At 30.5% G+C, this 19764-nt stretch overlaps 2 protein-coding genes across 2 annotated transcripts; both read left to right on the top strand.

Annotated features, from left to right (window-relative positions):
• Positions 1–928: 928 nt before the first annotated feature.
• On the top strand, positions 929–5298 carry LOC113867306 (protein NSP-INTERACTING KINASE 1-like). The gene is made up of 11 exons (XM_027502546.1): positions 929–1273; positions 1394–1526; positions 1642–1713; positions 1820–1963; positions 2052–2123; positions 2244–2303; positions 2440–2537; positions 2796–2945; positions 3105–3446; positions 4123–4502; positions 4823–5298. Exons 1-11 carry the CDS (start codon positions 1171–1173, stop codon positions 5141–5143), a joined length of 1875 nt encoding a protein of 624 aa, XP_027358347.1. The 5' UTR covers positions 929–1170; the 3' UTR covers positions 5144–5298.
• A 4758-nt stretch (positions 5299–10056) lies between these two features.
• On the top strand, positions 10057–14904 carry LOC113867689 (WD repeat and HMG-box DNA-binding protein 1). Its single transcript, XM_027503118.1, has 12 exons — positions 10057–10333; positions 10502–11607; positions 11702–11878; positions 11999–12112; positions 12357–12461; positions 12657–12791; positions 12893–12948; positions 13049–13151; positions 13234–13350; positions 14025–14151; positions 14259–14389; positions 14476–14904. The coding sequence occupies exons 1-12, from the start codon at positions 10057–10059 to the stop codon at positions 14902–14904; spliced, it is 2877 nt and encodes a 958-aa protein (XP_027358919.1).
• Positions 14905–19764: the final 4860 nt, after the last annotated feature.

Here is a 19764-nt window from a genome sequence, read left to right as displayed (position 1 = left end):
ATGATTTATAGAAAAATATGAGTGGCTCTTAGAAGAGAGAGAGAGAGAGAGAGAGCTTTTGCTTTCCAAAATTTTACTCGTTTAGAACAATTTTAGGGCAATGACTGTCTGGTGAGTAAATACGAGTGGTTTATGGAATCTAGAGAGTCCATGCCATTGCCATGACCCAATACCACAACAACAGAAACTAAATATATTTATAAATAAGGTTAATTTTTATTCTTTAAAAATATTATTAATATATTTATGTCCATAATTTTTAATTCTTTAACAGTACTAATATCGTTAAAATAAAACTAGCATAAAATAGAAAGGCAACAACATACAGATAATTCAAGGGTGTGATATAGTGGGTGACCAGATCCATCATCAATCTCAAGCCCCCACTTTCTCGAGATTCTCACATTCTCAATACTTTTGGCTAAAAAATTTTGGCGTTTGGAACTTTACTGAATGGCCAAACCCAGGGAATGTTGGATTCTTCACAGCTCCAAGCATGCATTATCCATCTCATACATAAACTCATCAACTTATGGGTCAAGTTTTTTGAGTAATTCAACAAAACAGAAAACTTGCACCTAGCAATTGCCCATGTCTAGGCAAAAAGATACTGTCACTATGAATAAAATATGAAAGGATTTTTGCTCTTTTTTAACTTCCCAAGAAAAACATTGTGGTTTTATTCATGTACCTGTATATATAATGTTCATTAATAAAATATAATGCTATCGCTCATACTCTAGTTTTTTTTTTTTTTTTTTTTGGCTTTATTTACTTTGGTACGCATAAATAATTGTTAAAAGCTATTTCTGCTTTCTGGGCATGTGCATGATTATCACCCAAGTGAATTTTCCATTCTATCCCTGCTATGTGCCATTTAAATTTTACCTTCAATTGGTTCATTTTAAGGCCATGACACATCATCTTAATCACAAAACCTGACTCAATGACAGGCATGCTAGTTCCCTTTATATTATCAAAAACCTGTCTTTTTTTTCTTGGGTCTGACACAAGATTTTTGGTGAATGGGATTCTAGCACTTACTTTGAAAATCACTGCAGAAGAAAGAACACTCATTTGAGAACTGTTTGTAGTTTCAATATCTTTATCCCTTAGTACCATCAGGTGTTTCCAGCACTTGTAACTGGTTCTTTGGGATATTCCAATTGAATGAGGATGCCAGGAGGAGAAGCCGTTCTTTGTTTTGTGGCTTTTTTCTGGTTTTGGAGCACTACTAATGCTTTGCTTTCACCAAAGGGAGTAAACTTTGAAGGTAAAACTTGAAATTTTGTACTTTCCAATCCTACAAATTTGCGCAAAAGTTTAACATATATCTTCAAATCAGTTCAGTAAGGAGAATTTGAACTGAGTGTCTGTGTCTCTCTTAATATAGTGCAAGCTTTAATGGGCATAAAAGCATCTCTAGTGGATCCTCATGGTATTCTAGATAATTGGGATGGTGATGCAGTTGATCCATGTAGCTGGAATATGGTCACATGTTCCCCTGAGAACCTTGTTATTAGCCTGTGAGTCTTTCTTCAATCTTCTACATTTCAAGTTGAAATAGTTGCAAAAGAAGTACCAAGCTTGTTTTGCAAAATGCTTTTAACAATTTGATGAATCTGGTTTTGCTTTATGTAGGGGCATTCCCAGTCAAAATTTATCCGGTACTCTATCTCCAAGCATAGGAAATCTAACAAATCTTCAGACTGTGTAAGTAATTAGAAAGCACTATGTAATTTAAAAATCTCAAGATGAATGCTTCTTATATTTATTACTTCCATTAATAGTAAATTGGGTGTTCTTGACAAATTTTCAGGGTGCTACAGAATAACAACATAACTGGACCAATTCCTTCAGAGCTTGGAAAACTTTCCAAGCTTGAAACACTTGATCTCTCTGATAACTTCTTCAATGGTGAAATTCCTCCTTCTCTTGGTCACCTTAGAAGCCTCCAATACCTGTAAGCATTTTATGTGAAGCTTAGAAGATGTCATATTATCAGTGTAAATCATCTATTTTGAGCTAAACAGTTTTTGAAATGTTTTCAGGAGGCTTAATAATAACAGTTTTGCTGGAGAATGTCCAGAGACACTAGCTAACATGGCACAGCTTGCTTTTCTGTAATCTTCATGACCCTTTCTTTCTCTTCTGCATTAGTTTTTTTTTTTTTTTTTTTTTTTTTTTTTTTTTTTTTTGCTTGTAAGTCTAAAGATGACTGTTGTTTCTGGTAATCTATTCAGTGACTTGTCTAACAACAATCTGAGCGGCCCTGTACCTAGAATTTTGGCTAAATCATTCAGGTAAAACTAAAAATTTCTCTCCCTCTCTTTCTCTTTAGCCTTCACTTTGATGACATTAATGTATTTGACTGAGTGGAAAATACAGAAAATTTTATACTGACTTCTAAATTCATCTCATTCCCTCGTGTTGTTTCAGCATTGTTGGAAATCCCCTAGTCTGTGCCACAGGAAAAGAAAAAAATTGCCATGGGATGACACTTATGCCTATGTCCATGAACCTAAACAGTACCGATGGTAAGAATCACTTTTGAGTGTATGCTTAGAAACACTGTAAATTTTACTATAAACATAGTTTTAAGAGAAAATTTTTAAACATAAATCATATCACCTTAAACTCACTTAAAATCAGAATCAATTTTATAAAACTAAGTTCATTCAAACTCAAGTTTGCAATCGCTCACTGCATGATATTGCCTTATATCATGGTGTATTTTGATATGTTCTGCGTAGTCACTGTACTGATGTTGATTGCAAATCTCTTTGCTTTCCAAGATGCCTTACCATCAAGCAGAAGAAAGGCTCACAAGATGGCCATTGCCTTTGGTTTGAGTCTAGGATGCCTCTGCTTGATAGTTCTTGGTTTTGGACTTGTTCTATGGAGGAGGCACAAGCATAAACAAAAGGCATTCTTTGATGTCAAAGGTATACTCCCCATCCAAAACCTTTAGTTTAAGCTTACAAATATGCATCATTATACTATATCCAAGATTGTGCTACGTGCAACATATTTTAAATTTTAAGCATATTTGATCCAATTATAATGGCCCCTCCAATTTCTGTCTTAATACTGAATCATTGTAGACCGGCATCATGAAGAAGTCTACCTTGGAAACTTGAAGAGGTTCCAGTTAAGAGAACTTCAGATTGCTACTAACAACTTCAGCAACAAGAACATTCTGGGAAAGGGTGGTTTTGGAAATGTCTACAAAGGAGTTCTCCATGATGGCACTCTTGTAGCTGTAAAAAGGCTAAAAGATGGGAATGCCATTGGAGGAGAGATTCAATTTCAGACTGAAGTTGAAATGATAAGCTTGGCAGTGCATCGAAACCTTCTCAAATTGTATGGATTTTGCATGACTCCAACAGAAAGGCTCTTAGTTTATCCTTACATGTCCAATGGAAGTGTTGCTTCTCGTCTCAAGGGTAAGCTTAATGCTAGATATAATCACTTCTTTTGGCAGCTCCTTAGAGAGCATTTATTAGGATTTTGAATGAAGGTCCTATCCAAGAGTGAGCAAGAGTAATTGAACTTAAGTTTTGAGTAATCTAATTGTCTAAAATGTCTTGCCTACTTTTAGACTTGAAGCCCTCTTAGTTATATAGCCTTTGATTTTTTGATAACCCACCAATCGTGAGACTTCATATCTTAATAGTAATGATTTTCTCATGATTAAGTGCATCAGCTTATTTTAAGGGCAAATTATGTTCTAACTGTAATTTCACGCTTTCTCAATTTACTTTTTAAATTTTTTTAATATCATTACTAAATCCTTATATACTTTTTTTTTTCACTTAACCTCCTGTAATGCTATTTTTTTATATCTCTTTGCCCCCTATTAAGGAATTTATTGACAAAAAAGTATAGAAGTAAAGTTGAAAAGGCATGAAAATACAAGAGAATAAAGTGTAATTTACTCCTATTTTAAAGAAATAATCGTTTATTTCTTTTAGTTTTATGAGAGAGTTTGTGAAAAATAAACGATTGTTTCTATGTATTTAACTTGAACCAGACATGTTGTAAGCTAAAGCTAACATGCATATATAGATAATACTAGATATTTTAGTGGCTGGTTGATATAGCGGTGTTGGATATTTGCAGGTAAGCCTGTGTTGGATTGGGGCACAAGGAAGCAAATTGCCTTAGGAGCAGGAAGGGGACTATTATACCTTCATGAGCAGTGCGATCCAAAGATAATACACAGAGATGTGAAAGCTGCAAATATATTGCTTGATGACTATTGTGAAGCAGTAGTTGGAGATTTTGGGTTGGCAAAGCTTTTAGATCACCAAGATTCACATGTCACAACTGCAGTGAGGGGCACTGTGGGGCATATTGCACCAGAATATCTTTCCACAGGCCAATCTTCTGAGAAGACTGATGTGTTTGGATTTGGCATTCTGCTTCTTGAATTGATCACAGGCCAGAGAGCTCTAGAATTTGGAAAATCAGCCAACCAAAAAGGAGCCATGCTTGATTGGGTAAGCTTGTTTGTTTCCCTTTCTTGTTTGTTCAAATCTTTAATTTAGTGTAAAAGTTACATTTTTCACTTTTAGTCTAAGAAAAGTTTGGTTATTTTTTAATAATCAAACAGGTCTTTTTTTTTTCCCTTGAAAATCATGTTGAGAAGCTTCAAGCCTGAGTTGGAGGCTCTTCAACACACATAAAATGATGTTAATTTGACTCAGAACATGAAACCAATTAACACAACAAAGTAGCTTTTACATCATAAACGTGCGTTTTCGAGTTTCTCACGGTAAAACCAAACATATACTAAGTCTATTTTATTGTTGAGATTCAGGTAAGGAAAATTCATCAAGAAAAGAAGCTTGAAATACTTGTTGACAAGGATCTCAGGAACAACTATGACAGGATTGAGCTTGAAGAAATAGTTCAAGTGGCACTTTTGTGTACCCAATATCTTCCGGGCCACAGGCCCAAAATGTCTGAAGTTGTACGAATGCTCGAAGGTGATGGGCTTGCAGAAAAATGGGAAGCTTCTCAAAGTGCTGACACTGCTAAGTGCAAACCACACGAACTCTCTTCATCAGATCGCTATTCTGATCTCACTGATGACTCTTCATTGTTAGTCCAGGCCATGGAGCTCTCAGGCCCAAGGTGAAATTTTTCTAGTCTTTCTTAGTTTTAGTTTATTATTTGGTTTTCTAGTTTTCTAAAGAAAGCATATGAAACTGTAGACATAAGACAATCGAATCCATTTACAAAACCCCTGATGAAGATTATATGTTGTATGATATAGAAGCCTTCAAAGATGAAAAAGGCATTTTTCTTCTTTTGTCAAATGTACAGATACTTATTTGTTGAACATTTATTTGTAATGCAAACTTCTGTAAAATTAAAACATCTTCGTGTGTTTGTAAGAATAGTAATCTTACTTGCCTTCTTTTGTCATTTTACATTTTCTTTTCTTTGTTTCACTCTGTAATTTTAATTGACGGTTTGGTTTTATTCAATTTATTTTAAGTGCCAGCATCAATGGAAATTAAAGTAAACATAAACAGTTGAAAAATATTAGTAAGTACTAGTGTGTGTTTTAATTGATTATGAAAAAGGTATTACAATTACTGATCATATTTGTAATTTATTAATATCATAACTAATTATAAATATAAATTTTAATTTAGATGTGTTATGTAAATATTCTAAAATAATTTACTGTGTTTGAATTAATTCAAAATCACCATTTTAATAAAGTTATAAAAATGTATGAAATTATTTATAGTAATTAATTTTTGTATTTAAAATAAGAATATATTATATTTTAGCCAATTGTTAATTAGCTTAAAAACACTTTTATCTCCCTAGATTTCAATTTGATATTTTACTTCCTTACACCTAGCTTTTTCAAAACTACATTATAACCTTACTATATTTTTCGTCTAAACTTTTAATGATAAATTTACATTCAGGGCTGTGGCTCCGTTTTAAGGCCCAATCAATTTTAAACATTAAAAAGTATTATTAATTAAAATTTTTATATTATATTTTTATTAATTTGATAATAAGACCATATAATTTTTTAATATATGTTTAAGAATATATAATAAAATTTCATTGGAAAGCGTTATCACGAAATATATACATTACATTAAATAATTTAATATTTTCTTTGACAATAACAAGTGATATAAGTATTATTTATCAAGAAATTTTTTTACAATTCCTTAATTATAAAATTATATTCAATTATATTACATTAATTTTTTATAATAAATTTTCATAATGTTTAAAAAATTCTAAACACGACGCTATACATTAAAAATGGTTAATTGTTATTTATTCGATCATCGTTTAATTTTTAATTACTGTTTAATAATACTTTTAATTTTTAATGTACTGACTTCCAAAATTATATAAAATTTATTATAGTATCATATATTACATGCGTGTAATAATATTACATCTTTTTTAATTTATTCAAATTTATATTATTTTTTTTATCCTTTATTAGTTCACTAAGTTTTGAATAGTTTTTATAATTTAAAATTAATATTAAAAATTTCTATTCATTTAAATATATTACACACTAAGAGTGTAGGACAAAAAAAAGTCAAATTTGACAAAGTGAATAATAGCTTTGAGATCATGACTTTATAAAAATAATTGATTATTAATTATTAAAAATAAAAATTGTCAAGAAAATAATGGCTTACTTGTAATCACATTTTCCCTATTTAACAAATAATTGAAGTTCTTTTATTGTATTACTTTCATAATTATTTCATTAATTCCTATTCACACACACTTATTGGTGGACCAATGAGGGAAAAGCCCAAAACAAATCACATAACTACATGCCTCTCTTAAATACAAAAGAGATTACTTCATATGGTAAAGGGAAATTAAAGAAATCAGGAGCTTCATAAAAATTCTAACACCTCTGTCCATTGAAAAATCAAACTTTGCAAAAGAGTCAACTATAAAGTTTTTTTTTTCCATGAAAAATGTGGAGCCATCTGAAATTTAAAGGTGGCTTTTTAATAAAAAAAATAAAAAAACATATATATATATATATATATATATATATATATATTGTTCAATTTTACGAAGTTATATCTAGTTAGATTAAAATAAAATAAAAATGAGCTTACATAATTTTTTAATCAATGTTTTTTTTCCTTTTAATCCTTGTCTATTGTTTTCAGTCTTTATTTCCTTTTACCTTTTACTTTTAATTCCTATCGATTGTTTTTAATTTTTTTATTCCTATTGTTATAACATATTATAGAAAAATAAGACACTGAAAATAAAAAAAATAAAGACTAAAATCAAAATAAAATACCAGGAACTAAAAATAATAAAATAAAAAATCTACAAAGTTATGTGTGAGCCTAAATAATTGTATTTTCTTCAACAAATTCTATCAAGTAACGGCATTTTACACTTACTGGACAATATAGATAAGGTGAACCTACCTAATATTAAATTTTAATTTATATTTAAACTAGGCAAAGTGTCCAGTGCAGTTGTACCTGTTACAATTTTACTAAAAAAATTCCATATATTTTTCTGCTAAAAAAATTACAATACTACCATTAGGCATTAAAAAATATTATCATAATTACTTTGTCCAATTTTTATATATATAAGTTCAAATATAATATTCAAACTTAAATGGATTGATTCGGTAAGATACATGTTAACATTTTCTTAATCGGTTATATTCGATTTGATAAAATACAATAATATATAAATTTATTTGAAAAAATTGGAAATGAGATAACACATGTAAAAGATATCAAATGAGATGGTGCTCCTCGATTTCACCATTCTCTTTACTTTTTTAAAGATAATATCTAAAATATGACAGGTAATTAATTTCTGTTATAACATCTTAGCTCTATGACAGCAAGCAACTCAGAAAGAGGTAACAAAGTCCCAAATTTATTATTAAGTATTATAAAGTAACTTATAATTTTTTTCAGGATTTTATATTCGTTATTCTTCTCTATCATTGTTGCTTCAACCTTTACGATCTCACTCTTAAACTCAATTGCAATGTTTACTTTGTCCTTTATGACATTGTTACTAACCCAAATCTAAAGAGTTAATCATCATCATTGGTGGGTTTTCCTCCTTCGCCTGTGAGTTCATCCCAAAAAATAACTGTATTGGATAGGACATTTAGGTTATTAATAAAGAAAAAAAAAACTCAACACTCCTTCGACCACACTTGATTATGGATATTTACGCTATTTTTTAGAGTATTTAATGAAGATTAATAATCAATAATAAAAAGAAAGAAGGTTAATTATATAATCAAGAAGATAAAAATAAGATTGGGTCATAAAAGTCTAATAACCTAATATTTTGTCTATAAAAAGAAAAATAAGAAATACAATAAGTGATGAATTGATAAGTATTAAATAACATTTATTACTTAAACCTACACCTGATTTGGTCATTGGAGTATTTTTTGTAGATACTCTCCCCACATCACATAAAAGAATGATCTAAAATATCTAAAGAGATATCATGTTACAAGACAAAAAAAAAGATGACTGAAAATCAATATATCTTTAATATGAACATAATGTATTCTTCAGACTCATGCATAAATTTTAATCTTGATAAAAACTCTCACAAGCAAACTATTATCATTTAAACCCATTTGATTATTTGCACAAATTTTTAAACTAAAAATAGAGCTAACTAATAATTTAATAGTTAGAATCGACCTAAGAATTAAAATTGTCAATTACTATTACCTACTTCTACTTTAAAAAAAACATGAAAAGAACTAAAACTTAAACTCATTTTTATAAATAACGAATGACAATTTTTTATTTGGTGGAACATGCAAATATTGAAAGTCTAATTAGAAAAAAAAAGAGACAAGTGTTATTAAGTTTCTTGATGAATATTTTTAAACAGAATAAAAAGAATATATAGGATACATAAAAATATCTAGAAGATAAAAAAATATTCTTATATTATTAATTAATATATTGAATATCAAGATAATAAGCATTCTACCTAAAAAATATTAGTCATTTAATACACATGAAAGAGTTATATATATATATATATCACTAATAAATTTTACATAAAAATAATATAATAAGTCTTACTAATATTTTTTTTTATATTTTTCTATAGATAACATTTTCATGTCAACGATTATCATAAAAAAGTTATAATTTAATTTAAAATATATTAAAAAATATCATATAAGTAATATGATATAATTATGAGATAAATGAATCTTTAAGATTTATTTATAATTTTTTTAAATATAAAAGAGCAAGTAATATATACCACACATTCTAATAAAATAAATATCACACAAGACATTATTGTTTCTTTGAATATTTTTATCTCTTCTTCTATTAAAATATGATAGTAAAATTTTAAAATATAAAATATAAGATACAACTTTAACTTTTGTGAAGAAGCTACTTTTTTTATATGGTTTTTATTTTTAAAAATACAAAAAATATGATATTTTTTGTAAAATTATAGGAATATGAAGTTTTTTATGCAGTACAAATATTAAGAGATAAAAAAATAAATTTTCAAAAGTTATGAATGACGATTTTTAAAAAAAATATTAAAAAAGTAAAAGTAGCCAATGATGGTTTTTAAAAAAATAATTAAATATTTAAAAAGTGTATCAACGCCAATGATGATTTTTAAAAAAAAATCATATTTCTGTAATTTTACAAAAAATTTCATATTTTTTAATTTTTAAAAAAAACTCATATATATAAAAATGTTCCTTGTGAAGTAGGTAATGTATAACTCCCTTCATATTAAGTTTAACTAAATTATTTGAAATACAATGTTAGAAAAGAATAATTGATGTTGCAAAATAAAATTTACAATGATTATTTTCTTAGTGTTTTTATTATAAAACGAGATATGTAAACATTTTTAATTTAACTTTCATTGCCTATCTCCCGCCCAGTTCATAAAACACAAACCCCATTTGGCGCCCAAAACGATTCAGCCTCAGATTCAGATTTATCCACCCCACCCTTCTCTCATTCCCCTGAACCCGACTCAAAAGCTACCATGAAGGTTCGATCGTTGAAGCTGAGGGAGGCCCACGCCAACAAGGGTGGTCGTCGATCCTTCTGCTCCATCTTGTGGGACCAGCAAGCCCGGCATCTGGTCACCGCCTCCTCTTCCGACGTCTCCATCTCCATTCACGACCCTCTTCTCCCCTCCGCCACTCCCAAAATCCTCCGTCACCACCGTGACGCTGTCACCTCCTTGGCTCTTAGCCCGAACTCCACTTGCCTCGCTTCCGGTTCCGTCGATCACTCCGTCAAACTCTACAAGTTTCCCGGTACTCAATTCTTTTTACTTTATTTGTTACTTGTGAGTATGATTTGCATTTTGGCCTGGTACTTTGCCAATTTAATAACTCAACTTAATGGTGTTTTTTGTAATTGTTGTTTAAAATTTTGAGACGCGCATGTTTCAATTTGAGCGATTTTAAATTGATCCTTGGCAGGAGGGGAATTCGAGACAAATATTACGAGGTTTACGCTTCCAATTCGTTCTCTAGCGTTTAACAAATCAGGGAGCATGCTAGCTGCAGCTGGTGATGACGAGGGCATCAAGCTGATTAACACAGTTGATGGTTCTATTGCGAGGGTTCTGAAAGGGCACAAAGGGTCCGTCAGTGGCTTAGCATTCGACCCCAATGGAGAATACTTAGCCTCTCTGGATTCAACTGGAACTGCTATTTTCTGGGAGCTTCATTCTGGGAGAATCGTTCATAATCTCAAAGGCGTAGCTCCTGACACAGGGGTAGACGTTTCCACTATGAATGTTCTTTGCTGGAGTCCTGATGGCGAGACCTTGGCGGTTCCCGGGTTGAGAAATGATGTGGTGATGTATGATAGGGACACTGCTGAAAAGTTGTTTTCTTTGAGAGGTGATCATGTAGAACCTATTTGTTTCTTGTGTTGGTCACCCAATGGGAAGTACATTGCTACATCAAGTTTGGACAAGCAGGTTCTGATCTGGGATGTTAGTAGGAAGCAGGACATTGATAGGCAGAAATTTGATGAGAGAGTTTGTTGCATGGCTTGGAAGCCAATTGGGAATGCCTTGGCTGTTATGGATGTTATGGGGAAGTATGGTGTTTGGGAGAATGTTATTCCTTCGTCGATGAAGTCTCCAACTGAGGATATTCCTGTGCAATATAAAAGTAATGGGCTTCTTTTGTTTGATGAGGAGGATCCTGAAAACAGTGCTGCGAGTGGAAGCTTGAGTGATATTGGTGAAAATAGTAATGTGGAGTCTGAGCCACTGAGCAGGAAGAGATTGCGTAAACAGTCTCTGAGTGAGGATAATTTTGATGAGGATGGAGGTGAGGAAATTGGTTTGTATCCTAAGGTTGAGTCTCACACGAAAAGAAATCGTTCAAACAAAGAAAATTTGGATAGTGGAAATGTGAGGTTTAGGAGCAACATGGTAACTTGCAAGCCAAAGATGCAGGAGACATTTCAACCAGGATCAACCCCTGTGCAGCCTGGGAAAAGGCGTTTCTTATGCTACAATATGTTTGGATGTGTGACCTCTATTGAACATGATGGATACTGCCATATTGAGGTAATGTAGTGCATAGGAACTAGAGATAGTTTAACTATTTGTTAAATCATCACTTTTAGCATAAATTAATGAGTTGGAATGTCTTTGTTTACAGATTGATTTTCATGATACCGGAAGCACTCCACGAGTTCCTTCAATGACAGATCATTTTGGATTTTCAATGGCGGCATTAAATGAGAATGGAAGTGTCTTTGCAAATCCTTGCAAGGGGGAGAAGAACATGAGCACCCTCATGTATCGTCCATTTAGTAGCTGGGCTAGTAATAGTGAGGTCAGATTAAAGTGCTTATCCTTTGTTAAGAAAAAAACATTGCTTTTAAGGACAGACAACATTTCAGTTCTTTTGGTTGTGAAAATTCACCGGATGCTCACTGTGTTTAAAAATTGGCAGTGGTCTATGCGCTTTGAGGGAGAAGAAGTAAAGGTTGTTGCACTTGGTGCTGCTTGGGTGGCCGCAGTAACTAGTTTTAATTATCTTCGCATCTTTTCTGAGGGTGGTTTGCAGGTTTGTAGCACATAGCTCATTTACATGTTTTTTCATTTTCACTAACTGAATACTGAAGGCATGGCACTTTCCTATACGTGGAATAAGTATGGGTTTAAAAGGTAGATGATTGTGTACGTCCTAGCCTTTCATTAATCTTTTAGACGTTTTTTTGTCTTAACTCTTAAAGCGTGTAACAAAGAATCCGGGGTTGATGGTATTTATCCGGAAGCATTTAAACACTTTTGAATATTTTACATTGCAGAGACATGTGATTTCGCTTGATGGGCCAGTGGTGACTGCATCTGGTTTCAAGGATCAGCTTGCAGTTGTCACTCATGCTTCTGATTGCCTTTCCTCGGGTGATCAGGTTGGTTCAGTCTTCATGCTTAGCTGTTGCTTGAGATTGGCAGGTCCTATGTGGTTTAATTTAGTGTTTAGTTTCTGACCTTTCTGAAAATGTTAACTCGGAGAGCATAATCATCTGGTAATAAAAACATTGTAACTTTATGAACTGATGCTATTTTTTCATGACTAAATAATATGTTTGTTCTTAAACGTGCAGATGCTAGAGTTTAGATTGTTTAACGTACCTCATGGGACCCAACCCCTTCGAGGTCGCTTGCCATTGACTCCAGGTTCATTTCTAAGTTGGTTTGGATTTAGTGAAGAAGGCCAGTTGTGTTCATACGATTCGAAGGTATCCATTGTGTTTACAATTAAATGATATTTGGTATTTTTTTTTCTCTCGTTATGAATAAATCTGGTTATACAGGCTGATTTAGTAAGTATAATACGTAGGGTGTGCTAAGATCATATACAAGCCAATTTGGGGGTAGCTGGCTCCCACTCTTCAGGTTCAATATTCATTTTACTATGTGCACTGGTTTAACGTGCGTAATATTTTTCTTTTATGTCCGACCTTCCTTGGTGATTTGTCTTAAAATTTCAATGCAGTGCTATTAAAGAGAAGAAGTCAGATGAAAACTATTGGGTAGCGGGGTTGAATGCAAGCAAGTTATTTTGTGTGGTATGCAAAAAGCCTGACGCCTTCCCTCAGGTATGACCAAGACATTTTTAATTTGTTTCGCTTTTCTCCCTCTGTCTTATGGCTAATCGATTGATATTCACTTGCTTATCAGGTGATACCTAAACCAGTTCTTACTCCCCTGAGTCTATCATTTCCTCTTGCTTCCTCTGATTTGGGATTTGAGGCTCATGAAAACGAGTTTATGATGAACAGCATGCATCTATTTGAGGTATGTTCTTGAACCCACCCATTTCAAATTTAATAATCATTATCAATGTATCTTCCATCGAGCCTGCTATAAGTCTTGATGCACGTCTATCTAGTTCAGCATAGGGACTACAGTTTTGTTTTCTGTTAAGATATCCTACATTGACTCGGAATAAAGTTAAAATGCTCCTTATAAGGTTCGTATATCCCTCCTCCTTTGAGTTATCCACCTTTCAGCCCTGCAAACATCACACACTAATTCTTGGGAGTGACTTAGACAGGCCTAGTTTTTTAATTTGTGTCGAGTTGTTTTTATCATTGTTGTCAAACACTGATGCAAACCGAAAAGCAAGTATTATTGAATACCCATAAGAAAAGGGTGAGTACACATAACCTGTATGACTCATACAGAAATCATCCCAATAGATACTCGAATTTTGATCCCTGTAACACAATGCAACAACTTACTTTTTTCCAGTGCTCCCACACACACGCCTCTCACTGTCATAATGCCCCTTCTGACTAATGCATTCAATTTTCTTTCTGCCCCCTTGCTCTTTTTCTTTCTCATATACATCCTCCACACTTTGGGCCTCTCAACAGGATGCAGCAACTGTAACTGATTCCCATCCCTTAGCCTGTCACTTGGGCCAACAGCCCCAACAAACACCTGAATTAGTTATATGTTACATGCAGATTCAGAGACGAATGGAGCAAATGGCTTCTGCCGGTCTGGACACTAGTGCACTTGATGATGATGCTTTCAATTTGGAAGCAGCACAAGATAAATGCATACTGAGGCTTATAGCATCCTGCTGCAACAGTGAGTTCCTATGCGTCTGTTTTCTCTCTCCCTCTCTCCATTTAGTACAACCTGAATTGTAACAGTGAAAAGTAATCATTCATGCCTCACACGTGTGGATATTTCAGGTGATAAGCTTGAGCGAGCTACTGAACTTGTGAAGCTTTTGTCACTGGAAAAATCAATGAGAGGTGCAATAAAACTCGTTACTGCTCTGAAGCTTCCAAACTTGGCCGAAAGGTTCAGCAGCATATTGGAGGTAAGCCTCTTAAGTATTAACAAAGTAAAGACAAAACACATCAATTCACTGTCATCTTTACCTCTTGTAATTCCTGTGTAAAACAGGAAAGGCTGCTTCTTGAAGCGAAAAAGGCTACAGAAACCAACCTCAGAGAAAACTGTGTTGCACCTATTACAGCTGATGCTCAACATAGCGGGAACGGAGCCCCAACTCAGACTGAAACATCAAATGCAGTTACTGTGTTATCCTTTCCAAATTTATCTGCTCCATCATTCATTAAGAAAGACAAAACACAAGCGGAACCTAAAGCTGGAATAAATAAAACTCTGGCAGTAAATGAAACTGTGAAGGCAAATCAGACATGGAGTGAAAACAAGGGGGGGAAGGTGGCGGATATGCGTCAAATGCAAGCTCCTAATCCACTTGATTCCTCTATTAACTCGTCAAATAAGCACGCACTCAACAAGTCAGAGACTAGTTTGGCACAGCCAAATCGGCCTTCTAATCCATTTTTGAAGTCTTCTATCAAATGAAGAATTTTATCTTTCCTTGTGAAATTGAAAATACGATAGAGGTGTCTGGTAGTTCAGTGGAGATCAATTCTCGAAATAGGGTGTTTTACCGAAGGAAGGCTCGCTTCATATTTATGATGGATCAACTTGTAAAAGCGAAAAAAATCTAGAGAAAATGGGAATCTTTTGTATATTACCATAAAATCTCATTGTAATTCACCAGAAAAAAATCTTATGAAGTATTGTTTGAATTCAATATAAATTCTTAGGATTCTTTCGGTCGGCATGCATGGCAGCGTTTGTTTCTTAAGGCAATTACACAAGTGCGAGAAATGTTGAATTCTCAACTTTGGAATATCTCTTGAAGAGAGGAATTTTTTTTAAAAAAAGTCTCTCTCTCTCTCTCTCTCTCTCTCTCTATATATATATATATATATATATATATATATATAAATGCATGTTATTTCACTGTAGGTCGGAGAATTTGCGGATTGAAATAATAGGATATAGTATTTTTTTTATTATAATTTTATATCAACCAAATAGAAATAAAAGAAGGGGAAACATTGCTGCTTTGATGAGTTTTTGACAGATACTTGTATTAAAAACTTATTATTGAAGCTCTAATATTAAAAACAACTTTTAAAAGGTTAATTTTATGTTTGGATGACACTTATACAAGTATTTATTGAAAATGATAAGTTGTGTTAAAATAAAATTGTATAAATACTTTTAAATGATAGAATTATTAAATCATGTTTTTAGAAATTAATTTCAATATTGATAAGAAAGTCCAAAATAAGATGTTTAAATTATTTATAAAATATTAAAATATCTCATAAATCCATTTTTATATATTTAAAATATTAAAATATTTTTCTTATTTTTTATAAAAAATATTTATACATTTTCTAAATGATATATAAAAAAATAATATGGATTTGAACATTAAAATTATTAAAAACTAATTGTTAAGAAATTAACAAATTTGTTATCTTCAACAAAATAATAAGCTATAATATAAACATATATTTAAAGGTCTCATAAATTTAAAAATATGTAAATTATTTTCATAGAAAAAATATTCAGACATTATTTTTAAAAGAAAAATATAGAATTTCATTAATTTTGAAAATAATAAAATTATTAAAAAATTTAATTGTCATAATTTTAATATCCTATGCTCAATAATGGCTTAAAACATATAAAAAAAATATTTATTTATAATAATATCATTTATATAATTAATATTAATTATAAATTATCATCAACATAAATATGTCAAATACAAATGATTTCTTAGAAAAAAAATAAACATGTCTAGAAAATATTTTTAATAGATTCTCTAATTTATTTCACTTGCAAAACATTTTGAGCATTATATATTCCTCTCATGTACCAATGCTAAGATTAACTTCATTGTTCACTTCACCATTGTTTTTGTATTCATGACTTTTATAAAATGTTTCAAATTCTTCTGTCACATCTATAATTTCTTCTAATAATGTTATGTAAGGCTATGAAAGAAGTAATAGTTTTGTTTTTGTATCTCCCATGCAAAATGAAACATTACCCAATGTATTTTATCTTACTTTATTATGACCAAATGAACAATCAATCGTACCTCGGAAACTAGAGTGATAATAATTGAAAACTTCAACTCATACTCTTATTATAGAGCCATTTCTTAATTATGAAGGATGATACCTATTTTTCTTGAATGGCTCGAGAAAACCTACGGAAGCAGAGTAAGTGTATATATTTATAAATTGAAATATTATAACATGTCAGCAAGATGATATGAAAATATTATATATTTTGAGGAGGATACATGAAATGTAATGCAAGCCTGTGCAGAGCCTCTGTAAATATTTTGGTATCATGAGTATAACCCTCCCAACCTACCCAAACAAAGGTGAAGCTCACGTTAGAAATCATAGGTAGTCATGATATTAATGGTAGTATAACATTTCTTAAGATGTATCTATTTTTATTAGTTCCATCTCCATTTCCAGATTCGTTTGAGGAAAACATCAAAGTCTAATTTTTCCCTTTTATGACGTATATTAGAGTTAATTATATCTAAATAATCAACTAACTTTTTTATATAAAAACAATAATATCATATAATAGCAAATATTAGAGTAATTAACAAGTTATAGACCTTTTTAATCTCTCTTAGTTATTTAATAGATAATAAAAAAATTAATTAGGTCTATATAATAACTCTAAATACAAACATAATTCACATGACAGATAAACTGCCAACAACAATCATAAGTTATTTCTTAATCAACTTATCTCTTACTTCTTTGGTCCACATGGAGGAGAGTCATTATGCATACATAATATTTTTAAAGGATGCAAACTAAAGAAGAAGTGAGTATAAACATTTATAAATTATATTATAAGGCAATATTATTTGTTTAATGAATAAAAAGACATAACCAATAAATGAATCAATCAATTAAGTATTGAAATGCTTTTTTATCTATATTTTCTTCATGGAGTAATTAATTATCTATTACTTTTAAACTTTGGGTTGAAAATTGAGAGTTTTGTGTCCATAATTTGGCTAATGTTATTGGTACAACATCCTTCACTAGGACATAATTTTCAATGCATGTTTTCACAATTATAGCCACTTCCAACAATTCACACTCACCAATCATGAGATGCTCAAGCACTACTCATTAGTAGATACTTTAACTAATAACTTTTTGTCTCATGTTTGTACCTAACATTTTCAACCACTTTTATTGTGAAATTAATTCACAATCATGATATTAATCACAATAATTTAAAGCTTTCACTTAGTCCATTTGGTACAAGTTTAATATGATCACACATCCCTTAAATAAGAGAACAAATGATCACTATGGACATGAAATGCTATGTTTCCTCTCTTTTGTTCATGAAATATCATTCTCATAACCCAATTTATTAAAAAATTTATAATTAATTCATCAAAACTCCAAAAATATGAAATCAATGAAATTATATTCCTCTAAGTGTCTATTATCATGAAAAAAATAATAACATAGATCATACATTTACAGATTTCAATTCGATTCATAATTTTTGTCTGCAAGTTGTCATATTTCAATAACAAATTCTTACTAAAAATCATAACTTATTTATTTTAAATCTAAAAGTTCTAAAATTAGTGAAGATATTCTCCTATATATATATATATACTTTTAAATAAAAAAACCTGTATAAAATTGAGACTCACAAAATACTTACAGAGTATATATATATTTTTTTGTAAGTCACAAGTAATCATTTCATACATCAGCAGTATATTAGAAAATTTATATCTCACTCATTTCAGATTAAAAAACTATAAAATTAATGAGGTTATTTTACCTTAAATATCTACTTTTATAAAAATAAAAACAAAAATATGAACATAGGTTAGATACTCACAAATTTGCTCACGAGACATAAATAACCTCCACAGGTAACGAAACTGTCTTTTCTAACATCAATTTAGTAAAAAATAAAAATAAAAATCACAATTATTTCATCAAGAATCCAAGTTTAATAAAACTAGTAAAGAATTACTCCTAATTCATTCCTTCGTCCAAATAAAATATCTAAGTAATTTATTGCAAAAAAATTCCTGTAATTTTAAAACTTATAGTTTAATCCCTAAAAACTTTGTTTATTTGCAAAAAGATTATTTTTCCAAAACTTGATAGATTTTAGTTTGTATAGCATGTTTTATTCAGGTTTCTAAGTCATTTTTCAGAACTCAACGTAGTAAAAAATACTCCTTTACTTCTACCACTTATATGGTTAATTATTTTAAAATTTTAAAATCTATTTAGGATCAAAATCATCATATATTTTCACGCAAATGTTCAATCTTTTAAATTTGATCTCTTTAAAAATTTCATGTTCCTCACATGATCCCGGTGTCTAAGGTTCCAAAAATTTATTTCATATCACTTTCCATTTTTTTAAATTTTTTTTTTCCAAAATTTAAAATAAAAAATAATAGAAAACAATTTTATTTTTTCCAAAATTGTAACATTTCTTTAAAATTTACAAAAATCCCTTTTTATACCAAATCAAAGGGAGAATCACAAATTTCACACCATTATTACTGTAATCATGCATACAAATATTAAACAAAGATTAAAATTTATAGAAACAACGCTTGTTAAAATTATTTGGACCAGCTATTACTTAAAAAAAAACTAATTGTTTTATAACTTTTTTTAAAAAAATTAACTTATAGTCTTTAATTATTTTTCTATTAAAAATAAATATTTTAAAAAGAAGAAAATTTTTGAACCTTATAATAATAAGCTATCAGTTAGTTAACTTTTTTTTTTCTATTTTCTATTTAATATTTATATATATTATATTTTGATTAAAAATAATTCTTTTATACAATAAAAAAATAATAAATTATTTTAAAATCACTTATCACTTAAAAATAAAAAAATGAGTTATTTTTTAAAATTAATTATCAAAATAATTGATTATACATATAATTTATAATTATTAAAATAATTTAATTCTATCAACTAATGAAATAACATGCTAATTTTAAAATTTACAATAATTAAAAAATAAAAATTTTAAAAATACTAAAATAAAATTTAGTTATATTCGTACAAATTGAATACATAATTTTCTTATTTATGTGATAGTATACATCAAAGATCGTAGACCCTAAACCAAGAAGACACGTGTCCTGAAGGTCTTTGAACGGTTGCAACCTAAGTCCCACCAAACCTACTGACTAAATCCCTCAAAGCATAAGGAACCACAAGATAATGCAAACACTGATACACACCACTAACTTGGTGCCACGTGTCACGCAGATTCTCCTCCATCACCCATCTTACTTACAAACACACACTCTTC

This window comes from Abrus precatorius, unplaced genomic scaffold (genome assembly GCF_003935025.1).
Source record: "Abrus precatorius isolate BTA unplaced genomic scaffold, Abrus_2018 Scaffold5, whole genome shotgun sequence".
NCBI classification, from domain to species: domain Eukaryota; kingdom Viridiplantae; phylum Streptophyta; class Magnoliopsida; order Fabales; family Fabaceae; genus Abrus; species Abrus precatorius.
This window is presented reverse-complemented; position numbering and strand designations above follow the sequence as displayed.

Excerpts from the sequence above, each read along its gene's own strand:
- LOC113867306 (XM_027502546.1), top strand. The coding sequence starts at position 1,171 with ATGAGGATGCCAGGAGGAGAAGCCGTTCTTTGTTTTGTGGCTTTTTTC. Across the intron at positions 2,124-2,243 it reads ATGGCACAGCTTGCTTTTCT|TGACTTGTCTAACAACAATC; the intron begins GTAATCTTCATG and ends TAATCTATTCAG. Across the intron at positions 2,946-3,104 it reads GGCATTCTTTGATGTCAAAG|ACCGGCATCATGAAGAAGTC; the intron begins GTATACTCCCCA and ends GAATCATTGTAG.
- LOC113867689 (XM_027503118.1), top strand. The coding sequence starts at position 10,057 with ATGAAGGTTCGATCGTTGAAGCTGAGGGAGGCCCACGCCAACAAGGGT. Across the intron at positions 10,334-10,501 it reads CAAACTCTACAAGTTTCCCG|GAGGGGAATTCGAGACAAAT; the intron begins GTACTCAATTCT and ends GATCCTTGGCAG. Across the intron at positions 14,152-14,258 it reads TATAGCATCCTGCTGCAACA|GTGATAAGCTTGAGCGAGCT; the intron begins GTGAGTTCCTAT and ends TGGATATTTCAG.